Below are 18,071 nucleotides of genomic sequence, written 5' to 3' on the forward strand. Positions count from 1 at the left end.
CCGATTTATAAAACATATGAGCTGCAGTCATTGGATAGTCTAAAACTAGGCGTGGTTTATCCATCGATCGGCCCCTTCCCGGGGCTCACATGACTTGGGTGTAAAAACATCAGCACGGAAAGGAGTTTCTATTGTTTCGCCGGCTTCAAGATGACAAGTGTCAAGTGTTAAGCCTCCTGTGCTTCTACCTCCAATAAACCCTATGGAATAAGAGTTTATAATAACAAGGTAAGCTGATATAACAAGGTAAGCTGCTTTTGATCGATATCCGGTTAATCAGTGACACATTGTAGCTGAGCTGTTAACAAACATTTCCTGGCTAGGGCATTTAACAGCTAGTTCTAGCTTTAATTGGAAACGTTTAAGTATATTAACACTTATTTAATGTGTCTGAATGTTGATATAGAGTTACAGTTACGTTATTTAGACATATTACACCATGCTGTGGTGTGTCTCAGTGTGGGAAAGATGAGTTGATTTAGCTCCGTTTCCTAAAATATTTAATGATATTCATGTTACATCTACTGAAGGATGAACAGATGCTGTTTCTAAATATTATTTAGTTGGATTTATATTGAGTTATATATAAATAAAATTTAAAAACTCGTTAAAACGACAACAAGTTCTGTAGTAGGCGGTCCCCAAAAGTTTATGTAAATGCTTTAAGAGGTTTTATCTTTCTCTACCAGTGCTGATAATAAGACTTATTCAGCATCACGTTGGACTACACAGTCCATCACACAATAACATAAAAACAAACTTAAACTTCCAGTTATGGATGGGAAGCTGGTGGAATATAATCTGCCAAACCTCGAAGCTGTGTGGATTTACATAAAGTTATGCATATGAACATTTGAGATCTGGTTATCCGTCTTTACCTTTTCAAACCCAGTTCCCTCCAAACTAAGCAGCAGAAAAAGTCAGTGTAATAATATGTTTACTATTCCTGAAGAGGTGACATGTGCTCTGAGGATCATGATAGACTCTCACACACACACATTTGCACACACGCTCACTCGGAGTGCACGAATCACATGGTAAAGGCAATAATCTAAGTTTTGTCATACAAAACTCTTAAATGGATTAACAGAATACACATTGTGGGAGCCATCTGAGGATAACTGATAATAATCAGATTAAAGTACCTGTTTAAAGGTCATATTAATTGTGGATATTTTCTAATATTCTTATCCTGATTGGGCTCACTTTCTCTCAGGGTTATTTTTTTATTTTGTTTTAGTTCTTTTTCTGTGTGTGTGGTAACCATAAGTTTGAAAATACAAATCTGGAAAGTTCACGGTGCATTACAACAAAAAGGTGAGCATATAAAAAAGTACAGACTTTAAGTGTCATTACTCAGTGAGAGTCTCAGGTGTTTTTCCACACAGCTGGCTATTCAAGTTCGCATACTTCTCAGAGTGACATGGCAAATTTAAAGTAAATCAAAGAGGAAAAAACTTCTTACATTTAAAAAATATTAAACTCTTTGCAGATTTAATGACTGATTATTTGCATAAATTATTGTTATTAAAGAAACATGTCAGGCTGTAGCTGGATGCAAAGTGGAAGTGGAAAACAGGGGGGGCAAAGATTAATCCAAAAACACCCACAAGGTGCTGGGGAAACACAGGAGGACGAGGAAATCACAGCACACATGACAGCAAACACCAGAGCAAAACAGAAGAGAAAACCTGACACTATCAAAGTAAAACAGGAAACAACTGAAAGGCAGAAACAAAGCAGAGAGATGAGCAGACTCACACTGGATGTAGAGACAGTGGAAACAATGTGAGAGACTAAAATAAAACTGAAATAGAACCCAAAAAGTAATGACATTTCACCAGGACGTTCACAAAAAATGGGAACAGGATGCTCGAAGTCAAATGACCATGACATCAGAACCAAAACTGTAGGCAACAATAAATACTTTTTATTTTTTCACTGTACCTTTTTGCACCATAAACTGTAGATCTATTTTCAAAACACTGAGGGGATGACCTCAAGTTAAGGACAAATTAATGGCGATGTCTCCCTTTTTTTTTACCCAAAAAGTGGATAATCAAAAAACAACCTGGAGAAAGTAACCACTGATGGAAAACCTCTCACAAACTTATACTCTGTTAAAGTCCAGTCCAGCGTCTTTGAAGCTTTGAAATCTAGGACATGTTCATCTGAGTCACAGTTTGGGACTAAAACACACAGACTGACTGACCAGGTGAACTCCTAATCATCTCAGCCAAGTGTGCCAGACAGCAGCTGTGGTTCAAAGGCTTATTCACAGTGATTACAAGCGTTCATTGATGAGATAAGAGAGGCCACTGTCATGACACCAAGTTTCACTTCTTATGTGAGAACATCTTGACCTCTTTGTCTTATAAAACTCTGTAGTTAGCTTAACTACAGGGTTTCGATTGGGTCGTGTGGGTGTTTAAACACATTTAAAGTTCAGTCTCATGTGTCTAAAGGCTGCTGGATGAGCATCAGAGTCACAAAATATATGAACTTGACTCTACTGAGATGCAGAGATGATTAACTAAACTCATAATAAATGGCTCTTATTGCAGTCTACCAGACTTTCACTCTTCTACTCTGGATATTAAAAGTTTTAAGAAATCCCCCACCAAAACTCCAACAGTCTAAAATTCAAGTAAATTAAGATTTACTATGATGTGTCACATAAATAATTAAAGTCATGATATTTAGGAAGCCGTTCCCCAGAAAGAGGATGTGAGGAAGTAACAGGAATTGTTTTGGAGTTTCACTGATAGAGATAAACTTTTATTTGTAACAAAAACAGTGAGAAGGAAAACAGCTAAATCTGTGTGTTGGTCAAAAGAAAGAAAAGCAAATGCTTCATCTGTTGATCGGCTAATTGGCACAGCTCCACAATCTTCTGCAGTTTTCCTCTTATTTTGAAACGTTTTCATCATTTGTCCCGATTTTATATTTTACCTCTTCATTATGTCTTTAAACTTAACAGACAGAAACAAAATGACTTCGAAAGAGATGACGGTTTTATAAAAACGTCATCTTTTCTGCAGAGCCTTTTAAAAACTTGCTGTAAGGAGCAGGATTGAAATGCAGGAACTAAGCAGGAACTAAAAGTCACTTCAGGTCATCTTCTCTCATAACAAACATACACCAGCAAATAGATTTACCTTACCACAAAGTCAACTGTCAGTGTTTTCCATTCTGCTTTAGATCTAATCTTTATAGTCTCATTTTGCAGCTTTTCTGTGTTGTATTATCCACGATGATCCACATTTATTTCATGTTTATTTCAGACAGACTGAACATTGATTATTATGAAAATTATTATATTTATCCATGGGTCCGGATTTTTCCAGCGCATTTGAAGGATTCTTGATTAGATTGGCATCGTTAAAGTTCTTCAGCAGTTTTTGCAGCGTTGAATTACGAATTTTCCTCTCCCGTCCAACACGGTGTTTGGAACAATATTGCAATGTCAAAGAAACCTCTGCATCTGTATTTCCCAGCAGAATATTATTGTATTTAAAAACTGTCGATCTATCACTTCAACCTATTGGTGTTTTTAATGTTTTGGCTAATAGCTGTTGTGTTAATTTTCAGACATACACTGACTTTGGTAACCACGATTTAATGAAATCAATCAAACTTTATTTGTGGTTCAATTCAAAGTGCGTCACCGATGATGGACCAGCTGATAATTTAATAATATTTGTTTTGTAAAAGAGGAAGCTACAGAGAAATTAAATACAATTATAAAGAAATAAAAACAACATTTAAAAGGGTGTATAAGCACAATCGGAAGATTTAGGAAAAAAATGAAATACAATAAGAAAAATGAATTTGGAAAAAAATAAACAAATAAAATTTAACATAAATATAAAATTAAATAGATATTTAAAATTTTTTAAAAAACTTATGAACAATTTGAAAATAATTAAGGAACAAATATAAAATGATATATTATATTACATTAGAATAACTCCCTCCATTACATCCAACTAATATCAATTAAAGATAATTGATATTAATTATTAATTGTCTCTCTTAATATGTCTGTATTTTCTAACTCTTAATCTGATCTTTGGTCACACAAAACCTGTTTAAAACCACGTTTGTACCTGTGAAAACAGATGTGTGTCAGCCTGAGGTTGTGGGTTGTGTTCTCAGTTCCCAAAAAGCTTAAATTTATAACAAAGAGCAGCTGAAATAACAGCAACAATAACTGCTGTATTAGTGTGAACGCTCTCTGAGCTTCATCGTCAGCATCATCATCTCCATCAGAGCCAATTCGGGCATCAGTAACTTAATGAGTTCAGACATGTGGAAGTATTTTGGAAGTGGAAGAGCCACTCTGTGTGTGTTTGTGTGTGTGTGTGCGAGCGTGTGTGGGTCAGCATGTTACAGTGTCCAAACCTGCTGCCTGTCAGCACGCCATGGCATTTGTCATGTGTTTGTCCCACATCCTCTTTGTTGTGGTTTAATAAGTTGATCTTGCCTTTGCAGACGTCCCGGGCACCATGGTTCACTGACATCGACACAGACTGAATATTTTCCTGGATCCAGCCGCCTGCCATGCCGCCACCCGATGGCTGCTCCATCAACTCAGCCGCTTCCGATGAGAGTGAGGACACCGAACCTCTCATCGGGAGTGATGAAAGTGAGGAAAACATTTTTTTACATGTTAATCTTTACCAGAAATATTGAATCTGCTTTGAAAAAATAAGCTGAACATGCAGCAGGTTGAGCTTTTGGTATCACTGAAGTGTTTGGATCTAATTTTGAACATGACTACAAAAGTGAAGCTGTTACTTTTGTTGTTTTGTAGCGATGGTTTTCAGTTCTTCAGTGCACACATCAGCATTAAAGATCACCTGTCATATAAGACCTCAATGAGGCAGCAGACATGGAATCACATGCCGCTGTAAAGATATAAACGATCTTGGTGATGCTTAGAGGCCAGGTTTTTTGGCTTGTTACGGGAAAAATCTGCAATGTTTAAAGAGAAATGTTTGTTATAAGGTCAAGAAAATTATTTATCTATTCAGCTTATTTACAAAGCCTTCAAAGTTTACCCAAAATGCTCTTTGTGGATTTTTTTGTTATGTTTTTTTCTCCAGTGAATGATCAAAAAACAGAAACTCCAGGGTACTAGTACTGATGACTGGAAGCAATATCATGCTTTCACATTGTGGTGTGAGTATGGAAGCAGCTCTTCTAGGGCGGTATCTGAAAGTAGTGCCTGTATTTGAAGTGGCTCAAACGTGCGTGGGAAAATTACCTAAAAGAGGCGATCTGCCAAATTTAAGCCTCTTTAAAAAAATACACTATTTATTTCTCTGTGTGTGATCAGTTCCTCCTCGGTGCTGCTCGGCCCGCTTCAACCTCGCCTTCCTGATGTTCCTCGGCTTCACTGTGGTCTACGGTCTCCGTGTCAACCTCAGCGTCGCCATGGTAGCCATGGTGAACAGCACCGACCCAGATCCAGACAGAAACCACTCCGTCACCAACGCCTGTCCACCACCATCAGGACGCGAGAACACTAGCAATAATTTCCAGCAGCCTGCCGGGGTAACGCCGCAAGAGCATTGAAAGAGCCGCCATCAAGATCTCTCCTCGCGCTTTATTTTCTGTGACGCCTCCTCTCTGTGACCTCTTTCCCCAGGTCCCTCACTACAACTGGGACTCTGAGACTCAGGGCTGGCTGCTCGGGGCTTTCTTCTTCGGCTACCTGTGCACGCAGATCCCGGGCGGCTACCTGGCCGGTCACTACGGGGGGAAGTTTTTCCTGGGTTTGGGTGTGCTGGGCACGGCTGCCCTCACTCTGCTCACCCCTCTCGCTGCCAAATGGGGGTCGTACTGGCTGTTTGCACTGCGAGCTCTGGAGGGCTTCGGAGAGGTACGACAGGGGGGAGACCAGACATGTTTTTCTTTATTTCTTTGACAGGTTCGTTTAAGCTCTGAACACCCATCTGTGGTAACCGTATTTATACTAAGATGGATTGATTAAATAAATAAATTATTACTTGAACAAAAATCTTTGAAAGGTAAGAAAATAATAGGAAAACTCAAGATCTCAGAGAATAAAAATCCAAATGAGGGGTTTAATAAGTTGTGGTATGAGGAGTCCTGCGTCTGCTCCTATCGGTGATACAGGCCTCGCTCTGCCAGCGTGATCAGCTGTGAATGACTGCCAAAAATGTAATGAGAAGAAAAACCATTGGTACACTTTTTGGTTTAACCTTTTTACACCTACATCAAGAATGACTCCAGGTGCTTGTAGTTGCCAACGTAAAAAGCTTCTATAACAGTGGTCAGATTATTTTCTTTACATTGTCTCTGTGTGCATCTCTAGGGTGTGACGTACCCGGCTATGATGGCGATATGGGCTAGGTGGGCTCCTCCTCTGGAGCGCTCTCGCCTGATAGCCATGTCGGCATCTGGGGGCAGCTTTGGCGCCTTTGTGGCCCTGCCGCTCACTGGCTACATCTGCCAGATGCTGGGCTGGCCCACTGTCTTCTACATCTGTGGTGAGGGGAACACACACTGGTGCCACCACAAGCCATTTTTTTACTACATCTGAACAACAAAAAACTGTTTAGAGCAATTTGTGTATTATTGAGGCTACACAGAAGTCTTGTTTTAATGTACAGTGATGCCAGTCTATCTTTGGTACACACAATTTTACATTTTAGCTTATTCCTCTTTGGTTTATGACAACAGTAACATTACTTTTCCTCTGACTTGGCCTTGAAGACAATCACTGTTTAGCTCTTTGCTTTCACTGCCAAATCTGCTGATTCTTTCAATCATTCACCTCCTCTTCCAGGCGGTGCTGGTTGCCTCTGGGCAGTCTTTTGGTTTATCTTTGTGTCAGATGACCCTCGCAACCATCGCCGAATCAGCAAAGAGGAGCGAGATTACATAATTAAAACCGTGGGACCACAGGTACGAGTGAAACATTAACAGATATTTATTTACATTGATCCTCGTGTGTGTCTCTGTCAGGGAACCCTGTTATAATCTGACCAAGCAAATCCTTCGTATCTTTTATACTCCTTATATTTATCTGGAGCTATTTGTGTAAATCTATTTTATACATAAAGTTTCAGACTCCATGCGACTGTTGTTTTTGTTTGTTTTGTTGGTCCTCATCTGCTTTTTTATTATTTTGTGCTCTATATAGGGTCCTTGCTTTGAGAAGCACTGCTCTGTGACCCCGTATAAGGAAACTCCTGCAGATTCACAGGCAACACATGACCTCAGTCCTGCCTTTTAGTTGTTAGATTAACTGGGCATCTTTAGTAAATACCAACAGCAGTTTTTTTTTTTTAACCCCAAAAAGAGATTTGAAAACATTTGCAAATGTTTTTTGTGGTAGTGTATATACAAATGACATTGCTTTCCGTTGCTGTTCAAAATTGTCCCTCACCTGCTCCTATGTTGTGTATTCTTTTCTACCTGCAGTGAAGAGTGACTCATCACTTCCTTTATCTGACTTCCTGTTTCCATTTCTCTTACTGCTCTGCCTTTTCTTACTCTCTCTTCCCCGCAGCTGACCTTTTGTCTCAGTTGGTTTTACATCCAAATATATTTTCGATCCAAATATATTATAGTTTGATCTTCTTCAATAGGTTTCGTTTCAGTTTAGATTTTATTGTTTGAAAAGGTTTCGGAGGAGGGGGAGGGGGAATCGCACTGATGGACAAGTATTGTGGTAAACTTGGTTTTAAGGGCTTAACAAGTTCAGATTTGGTTTTAAAGTACAAACAACTGCAGACAAACCGTCACATAGACATTCAGGTGTTGGTGAAAAATAAATCCCTCTCAGCTCAGTTTGACCAAACTAATAAATATAGATTAAACTAATAAAGATTGAAATCAAAGACATTTTCTGCATATTTTTATGCTGTTTTGTACAGTTTTTGAGGGGGTGGTTTGGTTTTTTACCCCTCAGCCATAAAAGGCTCATGGAGTATGGTCATCATTGTCCACGGACAGGTGACGTGGACACCCAAGTCTCCACGGGTGTATCTGCTAAGAATGTAGACCTCAAGGTTTGAGGTCAGAGGTCAGGTTTTCTGAAAATCGTCTGAGTGTGATAATTCTAGAAGGAAGTCACCTAGGATTTTGAAATTGATGACATAAGTCTATCTACTAGGAGGCTGAGGGGGACCACTATCTGTCACCAGTATGTCACTAGTTTTTTTTTACCTATAATAACTTAAAACAGAACATCCTTCTTAACCCTACAGATGTTCTGTCTATGATTATGTTTTTATTGCTGCAGAGTAGAATCCAGCATTAGTTATTTTGGCAGATGATAAATGAAAATTGAAAAAGTAAGCAGAAACACTCTTCAGGCATGTTATGAGTGTTGATGTTGCATGGTTTGTCCACCAGAAGACACCCATTTGCAACAATGGGAACATCATAAATGCAGCCAGCTGATCCAACCTGAGCGTAAACAAGTAAATAAACTTCTGCTCAAACTTCGGGTAAATCTGTTTGTGTTTCATATGTCTGAAATGAAAAAGTATTGGCTGACATACTGGCTTTTAAATCGTCAAATATCTGCATCAGTATCGGTCTGAAAAACCCTATATCAGTCAGATTCTACTGCAAAGTTCTTAAATTGTATTATTTCAGTACATTGTTATGATTTTTCTCTAACCTGAACCGATGCTTCAGGGTACAGGTCATGGCTGGTCCTTGCCTTTGCTGCACATGGCGCTGTCTGTCCAACTGTGGGCCATCATCGTCACCCAGATGTGCTCGAACTGGGCCTACTACACCCTGCTCACATCCCTGCCCACCTACATGGACGTCATCCTGCATTTCGACCTGCAGTCGGTGAGATTTCCCTTCACTTGTTTCATGTTTACCGAAGCGCTTCAGATGTTTGAGATCAGAGTAGAGACACATGAGACTCACCCAAGTAAAACTTGGATGTGAAATTTCAGTTTTAATGTTATGATAGATTACAAGGACTTTGTTCTATCTTTGACCTCTGCTTCTTTTTTCTCTTAATTGTAAAAAAAAAGAAGTAAAAAATAGAAGAATTGAAACACTGTTGGATAGTAAACGTGTAGCTTTATCCAAAAATGTGGAGATGTCAGAGAGGAAATCAAGTGAAAGTCCCAAAATCTGAAACTACAGCATCAGCTCTACACTTTCCTGATGTCAGTGTTTATATTTCTGTATTTTTGTGTTGGGACAAAGTCTGAACATCTGTCTGTGTGTCTGTATCAGAACGGCTTCCTGTCCTCTCTGCCGTACCTGGGCAGCTGGTTGATGGCGTGGCTGTCTGGAGTCATGGCGGACGCCCTCATCGAGCGGCGAGTGTTCAGCGTCACTGTCGTTCGCAAAATCTTCACGTTTGTAGGTAAATAAAACTTGAGTGCTCATTTCATCTGTGTGCAGGCTTACATACATATAGGTGTTTGCATACTCAGAAGGTAAAGCAGGAAGTTAGTCTCTCAGGTTAAAGTCTTGACTTTTAAGAGAGTGTTACATCCACTTGTAAAGAATTGTGTGAATTTTCTGGCCCCGCCTGGTTAGAAAGGAGTCAGGATTCCTGCGCTGCTGGTTTAACCTTGATATGAAAACACTGTCACAAAAGGTTGTCCTCTGTCTTCATGCTGGATTCCTGCTATGATGACTCATGAAATCCTCCTAGAATGTAGGATGCAGCTGAATTCACAAAGAGCAGAAAGCCTTAGAGTCAGCAGCAGCAGTCAGCTGATTTGGGAGTTATTTTGAGACTAATAAGTTTGCTGGATCTTAGTGTTCCTCTGCCAGCAAAATCCCACTTTAAGCCAAGGCATTGGAATTACAAACATCCAGAAAGAATGAAAAACACGGCACAAACTAAACTCTGCTCATTTGCAACACTTCGACAAATATTTTACTACAGAGATCATTTTATGTGATTCGTCTCTGGGTCCCTCCCCGAGATGAAAAACTGTGTTCATCAAAGCTTCGTCTGCAGTTTTTACATGTGACACAGGAACAGTTGCTGTTCAACACAAACAAATGCAGATTAAAGTTTGAGTGACTTAATGAAGCAACGCTGCCCCCGTGTGGTTTAGTTTGCATTTGTTGTTGTGAAGCGATAGTATGAGGCCTGCAGGACTCCAGGTGACTGTGATTATAATGTACTTGTTTTTTAATGCGTGTGTGTATGCTGTGGTTTTACTGGTCTGGGATGAATGTGGCCCATGCACTGAAGTGAATTTCCTCCCAGTAAAACCAACACTTCACTCAGAATTTGGACATGAGTAGATCAGATTCTCCCATATAGAGAGAAACTGACCCGGTGCTGTTTTATTTTTTTCCTGTTCCAACGGCTGTCTCTTCTCTCCGCAGGTCTGTTTCTGCCCTCGGTTTTCCTCGTGGCTGTGGTTTACGCCGGCTGCGACCACATCCTCATCGTCACCTTCCTCACACTGTCAATGACAACGGGAGGGTTCAGTGCCGCCGGAGTCTTCATCAACCAGATAGACATCGCTCCTCGGTGGGTGTCGTCGTCCAAACAGCTGATTAAGTTTTTACTGCTTAACAGTTTAAACCCCGAAAACGTGAAACACATAAAAGCTGCAAATCACTTAAGTGAACTATACATTGATAATCGGAGTCCACAGATCTAATGAAGACTTGGATAAATGAAACTGTGACAAACAGGTACTTTGTTTCCTGCTCCTGCAGGTATGCAGGATTCCTGCTGGGAATCACCAACACCTTCGGGACTATCCCGGGGGTCGTGGCGCCGATCGTAACGGGATACTTTACTGAAGATGTGAGTATAAAGGCTAAATTCATCATCTCACCAGAGCACAAAGTCTTCTTAAGTAGGGTTAAGCTATTTTGTGTCTTCCTAACGTGAGGAAACCTTTCATAGCAGAAGCTGATATGCCAAAGTAAAAAAAATAAAACCCAACCCTAACCTGTTTTGACCTGTGCCCTGAACTACAAAGCGAGGTCACTATACGGAGGACTTATTTATGCTATCTGGATTCATTTATCCTAACTATGGCAATCAGGATAAACAAAGGTGGTTATCATCTCGCTAAACCCAGGGTTTATCAACCTAGCTATGAAAAAATTCACATTAAAGGGTTGACGTTGGCGGCATCTGACCAATCACAAACATGGACAGTGATAATTTTACAAATAAGGATAAAACTTTATTACAGAACATGAAGGAGTTAAACATGTAAAACAGACTTGCATCACTAAAACGGATGCAGACATATCAGCAAAGTATTAAAAGTACAATATGAATCTCTGTGCAATACTGTATTAATAAAGTTCAGGGAAAGCTGGCAAAAATGCAGACTCTGTGAGGTAACATATCGAGCAGTATCACAGCTCTTTCTCAGACTGTTAACACCTGGTGGTGTAAACGTTCTGAGAGCAGTGAGTAAATACAAAAGCATAGACTTCTTACAAATTAATATAAAGTCCAAATTTACAAATAGTTGCCCTTTTTATCTATCATATATAATATAAAAAAATAAAATTGTTATGAAGTTTAAAACCAATACACAGAGCTGTTTTCTAAGGACTGGTTGATCTTTTTGTCTCAAACATAACCTGCTCCAGGTCTACAGCATAAAAATCATGTACCTCTGTGTGACTAAAAACCCAGGTTTAATCATGAAGTTATCGAGATAAGCCCATAATCCTGCTTTAGTGCTCTGGTGGATGTTAGGAGGGTTAAAGTCGGGCTGATGTTGCTGGACGTTTGAGTTCTCAGGTTAATGGCTGCAGTGTACGTGTGAAAACAACAGAAATAGGAATGATAATAAAATCATATCTTCATATTTTTATTTCTTCAAGGTGGAAAATACACAGAAGGCATCATAAAATAGTTGAAAGCAGCAATAATTCACTGTCAGATTCACAGTGTTTAACATTCATCGTCCTCTCCTCTGGTTGGCAGCGCACTCTGGCCGGCTGGGCAAAAGTCTTCTGGGTTGCCGCTGGGATCAACGCGGGCGGTGCCGTCATTTACACGTTTCTTGGCAGCAGCAAGCTCCAACCATGGGCCCTCACTGAGGAGGAGCGAGCTGAAGCTGAGAGGAAGAGGAACAGGTCCATCTCACATTAAAGCAGAAATATGCATCAGCAGCAGAGCCTTTACTCAGGCTTTAAAGACACATATACGGTTAGCTAGTTTTACACAGTTTTCCGATTTTAGAGGAATGTGTCTGGAGGTTTAATCTGTAAATTCAGGTATAAATTAAGGGACTTCATGCAGTATTCACACGTCATGAACCAATAATGACTTCAGAGCTACAATATGCTCTTCTTGTTTACGAGGTGAGCTGATAGACTTATTTTTACGGTAATTCCAGCAACTATATTACAGCTTATGGAGCATTTAAAATTTCCTGTTAGGCACATTTTTAACCCTTTAAATTCGCTGGGAGGTGAAATTTCAAGGGTTAGAATGTTATCACTACTTTTAAGAAAAGATTAGTTTTGGTGCAGATGACATATTCGAACACGTGCTGCCTTTTAATAATCAGGAAACACGTTTACTCTTGTTGATAAAGTTTTAATCGTTTGTATGTGAGTTTTGTTTAAAATTTTCCGGGTGATTTTGTTTCTTTGCACCTGTTTGATACTTACGACACTTCAGGTGAGACCAAAACATATCACTTTTTTTTAAAGTTATTTTGGTTTTTCTTTTAATTTTACCTTGAACAAGGTACAGTTTGGAACAAAATGCATATTTTGCACAACAGGAGGGTCACTCCACATAAAATATACATATCTGGGGGGAAAAAACCACCATCAGGTGATTTTTCTTTAAAGTAAAATAACTTTTATACATTTAATGAAGCTTTGAATCTTCATGCTGTGAATATTTTCTGGGTTACAGGCCATCAGAGTACACAGGGATGTGTTAAAATTTTGGGCTACTTTTTAAGTCACTTAATTTTTTTTTCCAGCATTTTTTAGCCTTTTTAACCTACATACAGGATATATCCACATTTTTCAGGATCGGTGTCATGGGTTATATCATAGCTCAATAGGAAACAACAATTTAATATCTTTGATGTAGAGGAACAAGAATGATCACTGGATGTTTGACCTGTTTTCTTATAATTCAATGGAGATATCTGCATTTTGGGTATACTTTCAAGCACCATATGACCATGTTTTACGGGAGGCTGATCTAAACAAATTATATTTCATGAAAGTTCTTATTTTTTCCCACATTTTGATACCAGCATCATCTTCTAGCTCAGATTTCTTCTGTGTTAAAAGAGAGAAACAACGTCTTGCTCTTTGTAGTTGTTTTGACATGCGCAAGTTTGGGTCCTGAAGAATGTTTTTAAAGGTAAAACTGAAAGCTTTGCCTCCAGCTAAGCTCTTTCTTCACCACAACAGTCATGTTCAAAGTCCATCTCACCAATCTGTCAGCCCACCTAACCCTCCACCGTCCCATCACTCATGGATAAATTCCTCCCTCGCCTGGGGACTCCTCTCTCCTCCCACTCAGAGTTAAAGATCCTCCGTTTTCAAGCAGGGAACCACAGCCTCAAACTCTCATCCTGGTTATTTCACCTTTCCTGTTCAGTTTCTGTCAGTTTCCTTTGGGATGAGACTGCTTCAGACAGGAACATCGAGCTGCTGTGAAGCTGCCTTCAGTGCGGCTTCCTCGTCATCTCAAAATTATCCAAATCTTAACCCACCCTGTGTACTTTGGGAGCCTGTAACTCAAAAAATACTCACAGTATAATAATAAAATTTTGCATGGTTTCATTAAAGATATGAAAGTTATTGGACATAAAAATCAGCTGATTTTGAGGGGCTCAGGTGGGAGACACTGACTGATTTTTCATGAAGTGATCCTCTTATTAGTTTGTCGCACAGCTTCGTCTTTGACTGCTTTGTTTGCAGTTTTCTGACCACTTCTACAGACTGTTTATTAGGACCAACAGAAGCACTTTTCAATGACATGAATACTCAGGATGTTTTATTCTGATAAGAGTGCCAAAGACACGTGAAACCTTACATTTTAGATTGGAGTTTCTTCACTTGTTTTTAAGACTTAAAGCACCTTTGGGTGCTAGCATTTGCAGTGTTTGTAATCATATGGGTTTGCTTCAACAGTAAGAAGCTTCCTTTTATAAACTACAGTAATTATTGTTTCTATATGATCTAGGAAATACCATCATGCAGTTTTTCAAAGAGCACTGTGATTGTAAAGATGTGATGATTTATTCACCTCCTCTGTGCTTTAAAAATGTGTGATGTCATGAAAATGTGTGCTTTTATTTTGAAAATAATTTTGTTTTTACTTGGATTACCTGAAAATTAAAGTGAGTGGCATGTAACCCTCGTAATGTCCTCCCATACTCCTTCTGTCCTCTGATTTGACTGTTATGTAAAACATATGGTATAAATTGTCAATCAGTTCTGTGTTACAACTTTAGTCTTCGGTCCAGTGCATTACAACAAAATTTTCTCTTCATTTTGGAATTTAGGGCCTAATTTCCATAAACGTATATATCATATTTTTGAGTGAAATTTAAATAAAACATTGAATTATTTTGACTATTTAAATTATCACAGAGTAGTATATATCAAAATTTAGTGAGGATGCTGTTTTTGAATCATTTGATAATCACACCTGTTGTCCTCTGGGGTCAAAATTTATCGTGTCTGGTTTGATTGTTACGAAAAGAATATAAAGTGGATACGTCATTCAATTCTGTTACACTTCCAATTACAGCTTCATTCAAACACATTAACACAATTTCTTTATTCCATTTGAAGCTCAAGGCCAATAAGACCTCATTCACCATACTGCTTTCAAACATCTTTGATCTTGGATCATTGATGTGTGGGGTCAAACAATGGTCATAACAACAACAATAAAACAGGCAGCACAATGAGGAGGCAGGGGTTCTACATTCAATTCAATTTTGTTTATAAAGCACCAAATCACAACAACAGTCACCTCAAGGCGCTTTATATTGTAAGGTAGACCCTACAATAATACATACAGAGAAAGTATGGTGGCTAATTTTTTTACCATATTGTGCAAAGATATCACCAGTAAAACAATGCATATATTGTCCTCCAATATAATGAGGAGGAAGAATCAAAGGAGGATCCAGGGTTAGAAGATAAGAAAATATTGCCAATATTTAGACCACATGCTACTTCTTTCTCTGAAGAAGCCCCCACATCTCCCACCTGTAGAAGTGGAAGACGAGTATGAAGTGAAGGAAAGTGATGAAGATGATGATTAGGAAGAATTTACTCCATGGCTTTTAAATCAGAATGAGTTTGTATTACTTTTATTTATCTTACTTCTTACTCAAATCTTCTAATTTTATGATTCTTTTTCTTAACTTTTATCATGTCTCCCTATGTTTTTATTTCTTTTGATTATCTTAATTGTACAGCACCTTGATCAACATTTTCTGTTTTAAATGTGCTATATAAATAAATTTGACTTTGACTTTGAATCTGAAATATGTTCAAGTAGGTTCTCAGGCATCCAGGACATGGTAGTCTAAGGAGATTGGAAAGAAAGTGACAGGGCTTCTTGAAGTTTCTTGAATTTCCAGAATGTGAAACTGAAATAGAAGATACACATCTTTCATTTCAATCATGATGAAGGCAAAAATCAAGCAAGAAGGAAGAGTCAGCTGACACATAGGAATATTTGCAGTAATGTGAAGAAAAACTGATCTGGTCTTCTATCCTTCCCAGTGACAGACGATGCATGACTATCTGTCAATGCACTTTACCCTACCGCCTACTGGTGTTGGCCAGAGGGGCCGATGGCGCGATATGGTAGCCTCGCTTCTGTCAGTCTACCTAAGGGCAGCTGTGGCTACAACCGTACCTGCCTCCACCAGTGTGTGAATGCGAGAGTGAATGAATAGTGGCATTGTAAAGCGCTTTGGGTGCCTTGAAAAGCGCTATATAAATCCAATCCATTATTATCATTATAATGTACCAGTACAGAGGAATAAACATGAGCTTCCTCCTGCCTTTGTTCTCGTGAAAGTTTGCCTTCACTAATACCCATGCCTTGGTGTCAGTCCTACCATGCCAAAACATAGAAAAATGTCAGGTAGTAAGTTGGAAAAAAGTTGAATAAAATTGTTGACCCCAGAGGACAAAAGGAGAAGGGAAATCGGGAGGAAATTACAAGGCTTAAGCACTATATGGTCGAAAATAACATTAGCTTATTTCAATAAAAAACACTCACATATGCAGAACTAGGGTGGCAAAAGATTATTTCAGTGGCACATGGAAACACATGCCAGCATATCTCGGCATGTGCCGGCATGTGCCACTGAAATAATTGTTCAATTTTTTTTTTCTCCAAATGTCCTGTCTGACACTGTAGCAATCACAATTATTTTCTGAAGGCAAAGAAAAATGCCCAACAAACTTATTTTCCCAAGTAGACCATTACAGCTTTTGCTGTAATGATCCCAGTCCATCCATGTCCTGATGGACTGGTCCACGCTTTGTGTTTATGTCTTTGTGTGAAATCTGTTTACCTGCCATTTGCTGTTTTAGCTGTTTCGTGGTTGTTGAAATGAAAGCTTTAACCTGAGATACTGGCGTTTATATTTAAAAATCTATTCAGGATTTAATGAATTGATACCACGTTATTCAAGCTAAAATCTCTTTTAATCAAAACATTGATTATTTAAACCCATCCCTACTGTGCAGCATACAGTACCAACAACACAACACATGATATGTTCAGAGGCAGCAGCCAACAAAGGCATGGAGGGCCCCAGACATCCAGAGACCCCCAGAGAATGAAGGCCCAAGGATGACCACCGCACGTCATGGATTCTTGATATGATTCCTTGTGACGTCACAAGGAATCATATCGGGATGGTTTCCTGATATGATTCCTGACGTCAATCAGGTTGCCTCCCATTCAGTATAAAACCTCTACAACCGGCCCCAGTCTTCCTCTTTCTGTTACCTGGGTTAGGGGCAGCAGCTTTGGCCGTGAAAACCCAGAAACACCGGTGAGTTTAGCTCCCATTCTTCACATAGAGGGACCCGTCTGGCCTTATCTTCTTCTTTATTTGATTTTTAGGTTTACTGGATGCTGTTTTTAAACTTTTAATGAAAGATTTTTTACGAGGGAGGAGAAAATGTAGAGTGGTTAACGCGAACGAAGGAGGGCTGCCAGACCGGAGATCCGAAGATGCTTGAATGGCATTTCTTCTCTCTCCTTATTGAAACAATTTAACCGTATTTATCCGAAGCAAAAAGTACTTGAAGTCCGGACATGAAAGCTTCTGAATATTTGGCGATCTTTGTAACTTTATCCGACGTGGCCCAGTGGAGTAACACGTGTCTCGGCTGGCTTGTGGCCGAGTGAGGCCTAGCAGTAGCAGCCGCCTACTAGCGGCTAAGGCCTAGCGCCTGAGTAGCCATGAAGTTGAATTTCAGTTTTTAACTCCGTATAAATTAAAAAGACAATATGTTTTAATATGTTTTCATTTTTTATGTACTTTCATTATGCCTACATGCCGGGATGGTTTCCTAATGTAGCCGGGCTCAAGATGCGATAGCTTAGTTGTACATGCATGTCTGTTAACGAAGCCTAACGGGTACTTAATAGTAAGCCTAACGCAATTTTTATTTTTATTTAATCTTGCCCACAGAAACGAAAACAATGGGAGAGGAAAAGACCCACATTAACATCGTGGTCATTGGCCATGTCGACTCCGGCAAGTCCACCTCCACCGGTCACTTGATCTACAAGTGCGGAGGAATCGACAAGAGAACCATCGAGAAGTTTGAGAAGGAAGCCGCTGAGGTAAGAGCTTGTGTATTAAGTCAAGTCAAGTCAAGTCAAGTCAAGTTGGCTTTATTGTCACTTCAACCATATACAGTTTAACAGTACACAGGGAGGCGAAACAACGTTCCTCCAGGAACCAAGGTGCTACATGCAACATAAATTTACAACATAATTTAACAGAAAAACTCTAAACTAGCTAACTAAGAGGCCTAGTTAGCTGGCTAGCAGAGACAAGACAGACTGACCTAACATAAATTACAACATCTTTTTTTTG

At 39.3% G+C, this 18,071-nt stretch overlaps 1 protein-coding gene and 1 long non-coding RNA gene across 2 annotated transcripts; both read left to right on the plus strand.

Annotated features, from left to right (window-relative positions):
• The first annotated feature begins 66 nt into the window (after positions 1–66).
• On the plus strand, positions 67–14,420 carry LOC309699613 (sialin). Its single transcript, XM_082522721.1, has 11 exons — positions 67–228; positions 4,495–4,648; positions 5,342–5,559; positions 5,654–5,887; positions 6,344–6,518; positions 6,818–6,936; positions 8,680–8,841; positions 9,241–9,373; positions 10,357–10,504; positions 10,696–10,786; positions 11,933–14,420. Exons 2-11 carry the CDS (start codon positions 4,564–4,566, stop codon positions 12,098–12,100), a joined length of 1,533 nt encoding a protein of 510 aa, XP_082378847.1. The 5' UTR covers positions 67–228; positions 4,495–4,563; the 3' UTR covers positions 12,101–14,420.
• Positions 14,421–16,952: 2,532 nt separating this feature from the next.
• On the plus strand, positions 16,953–17,769 carry LOC309699619. The gene is made up of 2 exons (XR_014274413.1): positions 16,953–17,015; positions 17,661–17,769. It is a non-coding gene; the product is annotated as an uncharacterized lncRNA (long non-coding RNA).
• Positions 17,770–18,071: the final 302 nt, after the last annotated feature.

The sequence above is a fragment of the Aulonocara stuartgranti genome, assembly GCF_965226115.1.
Source record: "Aulonocara stuartgranti genome assembly, chromosome: 22".
Lineage (NCBI taxonomy): Eukaryota > Metazoa > Chordata > Actinopteri > Cichliformes > Cichlidae > Aulonocara > Aulonocara stuartgranti.

Coding starts and splice junctions, on each gene's coding strand:
- LOC309699613 (XM_082522721.1), top strand. CDS start 4,564: ATGCCGCCACCCGATGGCTGCTCCATCAACTCAGCCGCTTCCGATGAG. Junction 5,560..5,653: donor ATTTCCAGCAGCCTGCCGGG/GTAACGCCGCAA, acceptor CTCTTTCCCCAG/GTCCCTCACTACAACTGGGA. Junction 6,937..8,679: donor TTAAAACCGTGGGACCACAG/GTACGAGTGAAA, acceptor CCGATGCTTCAG/GGTACAGGTCATGGCTGGTC.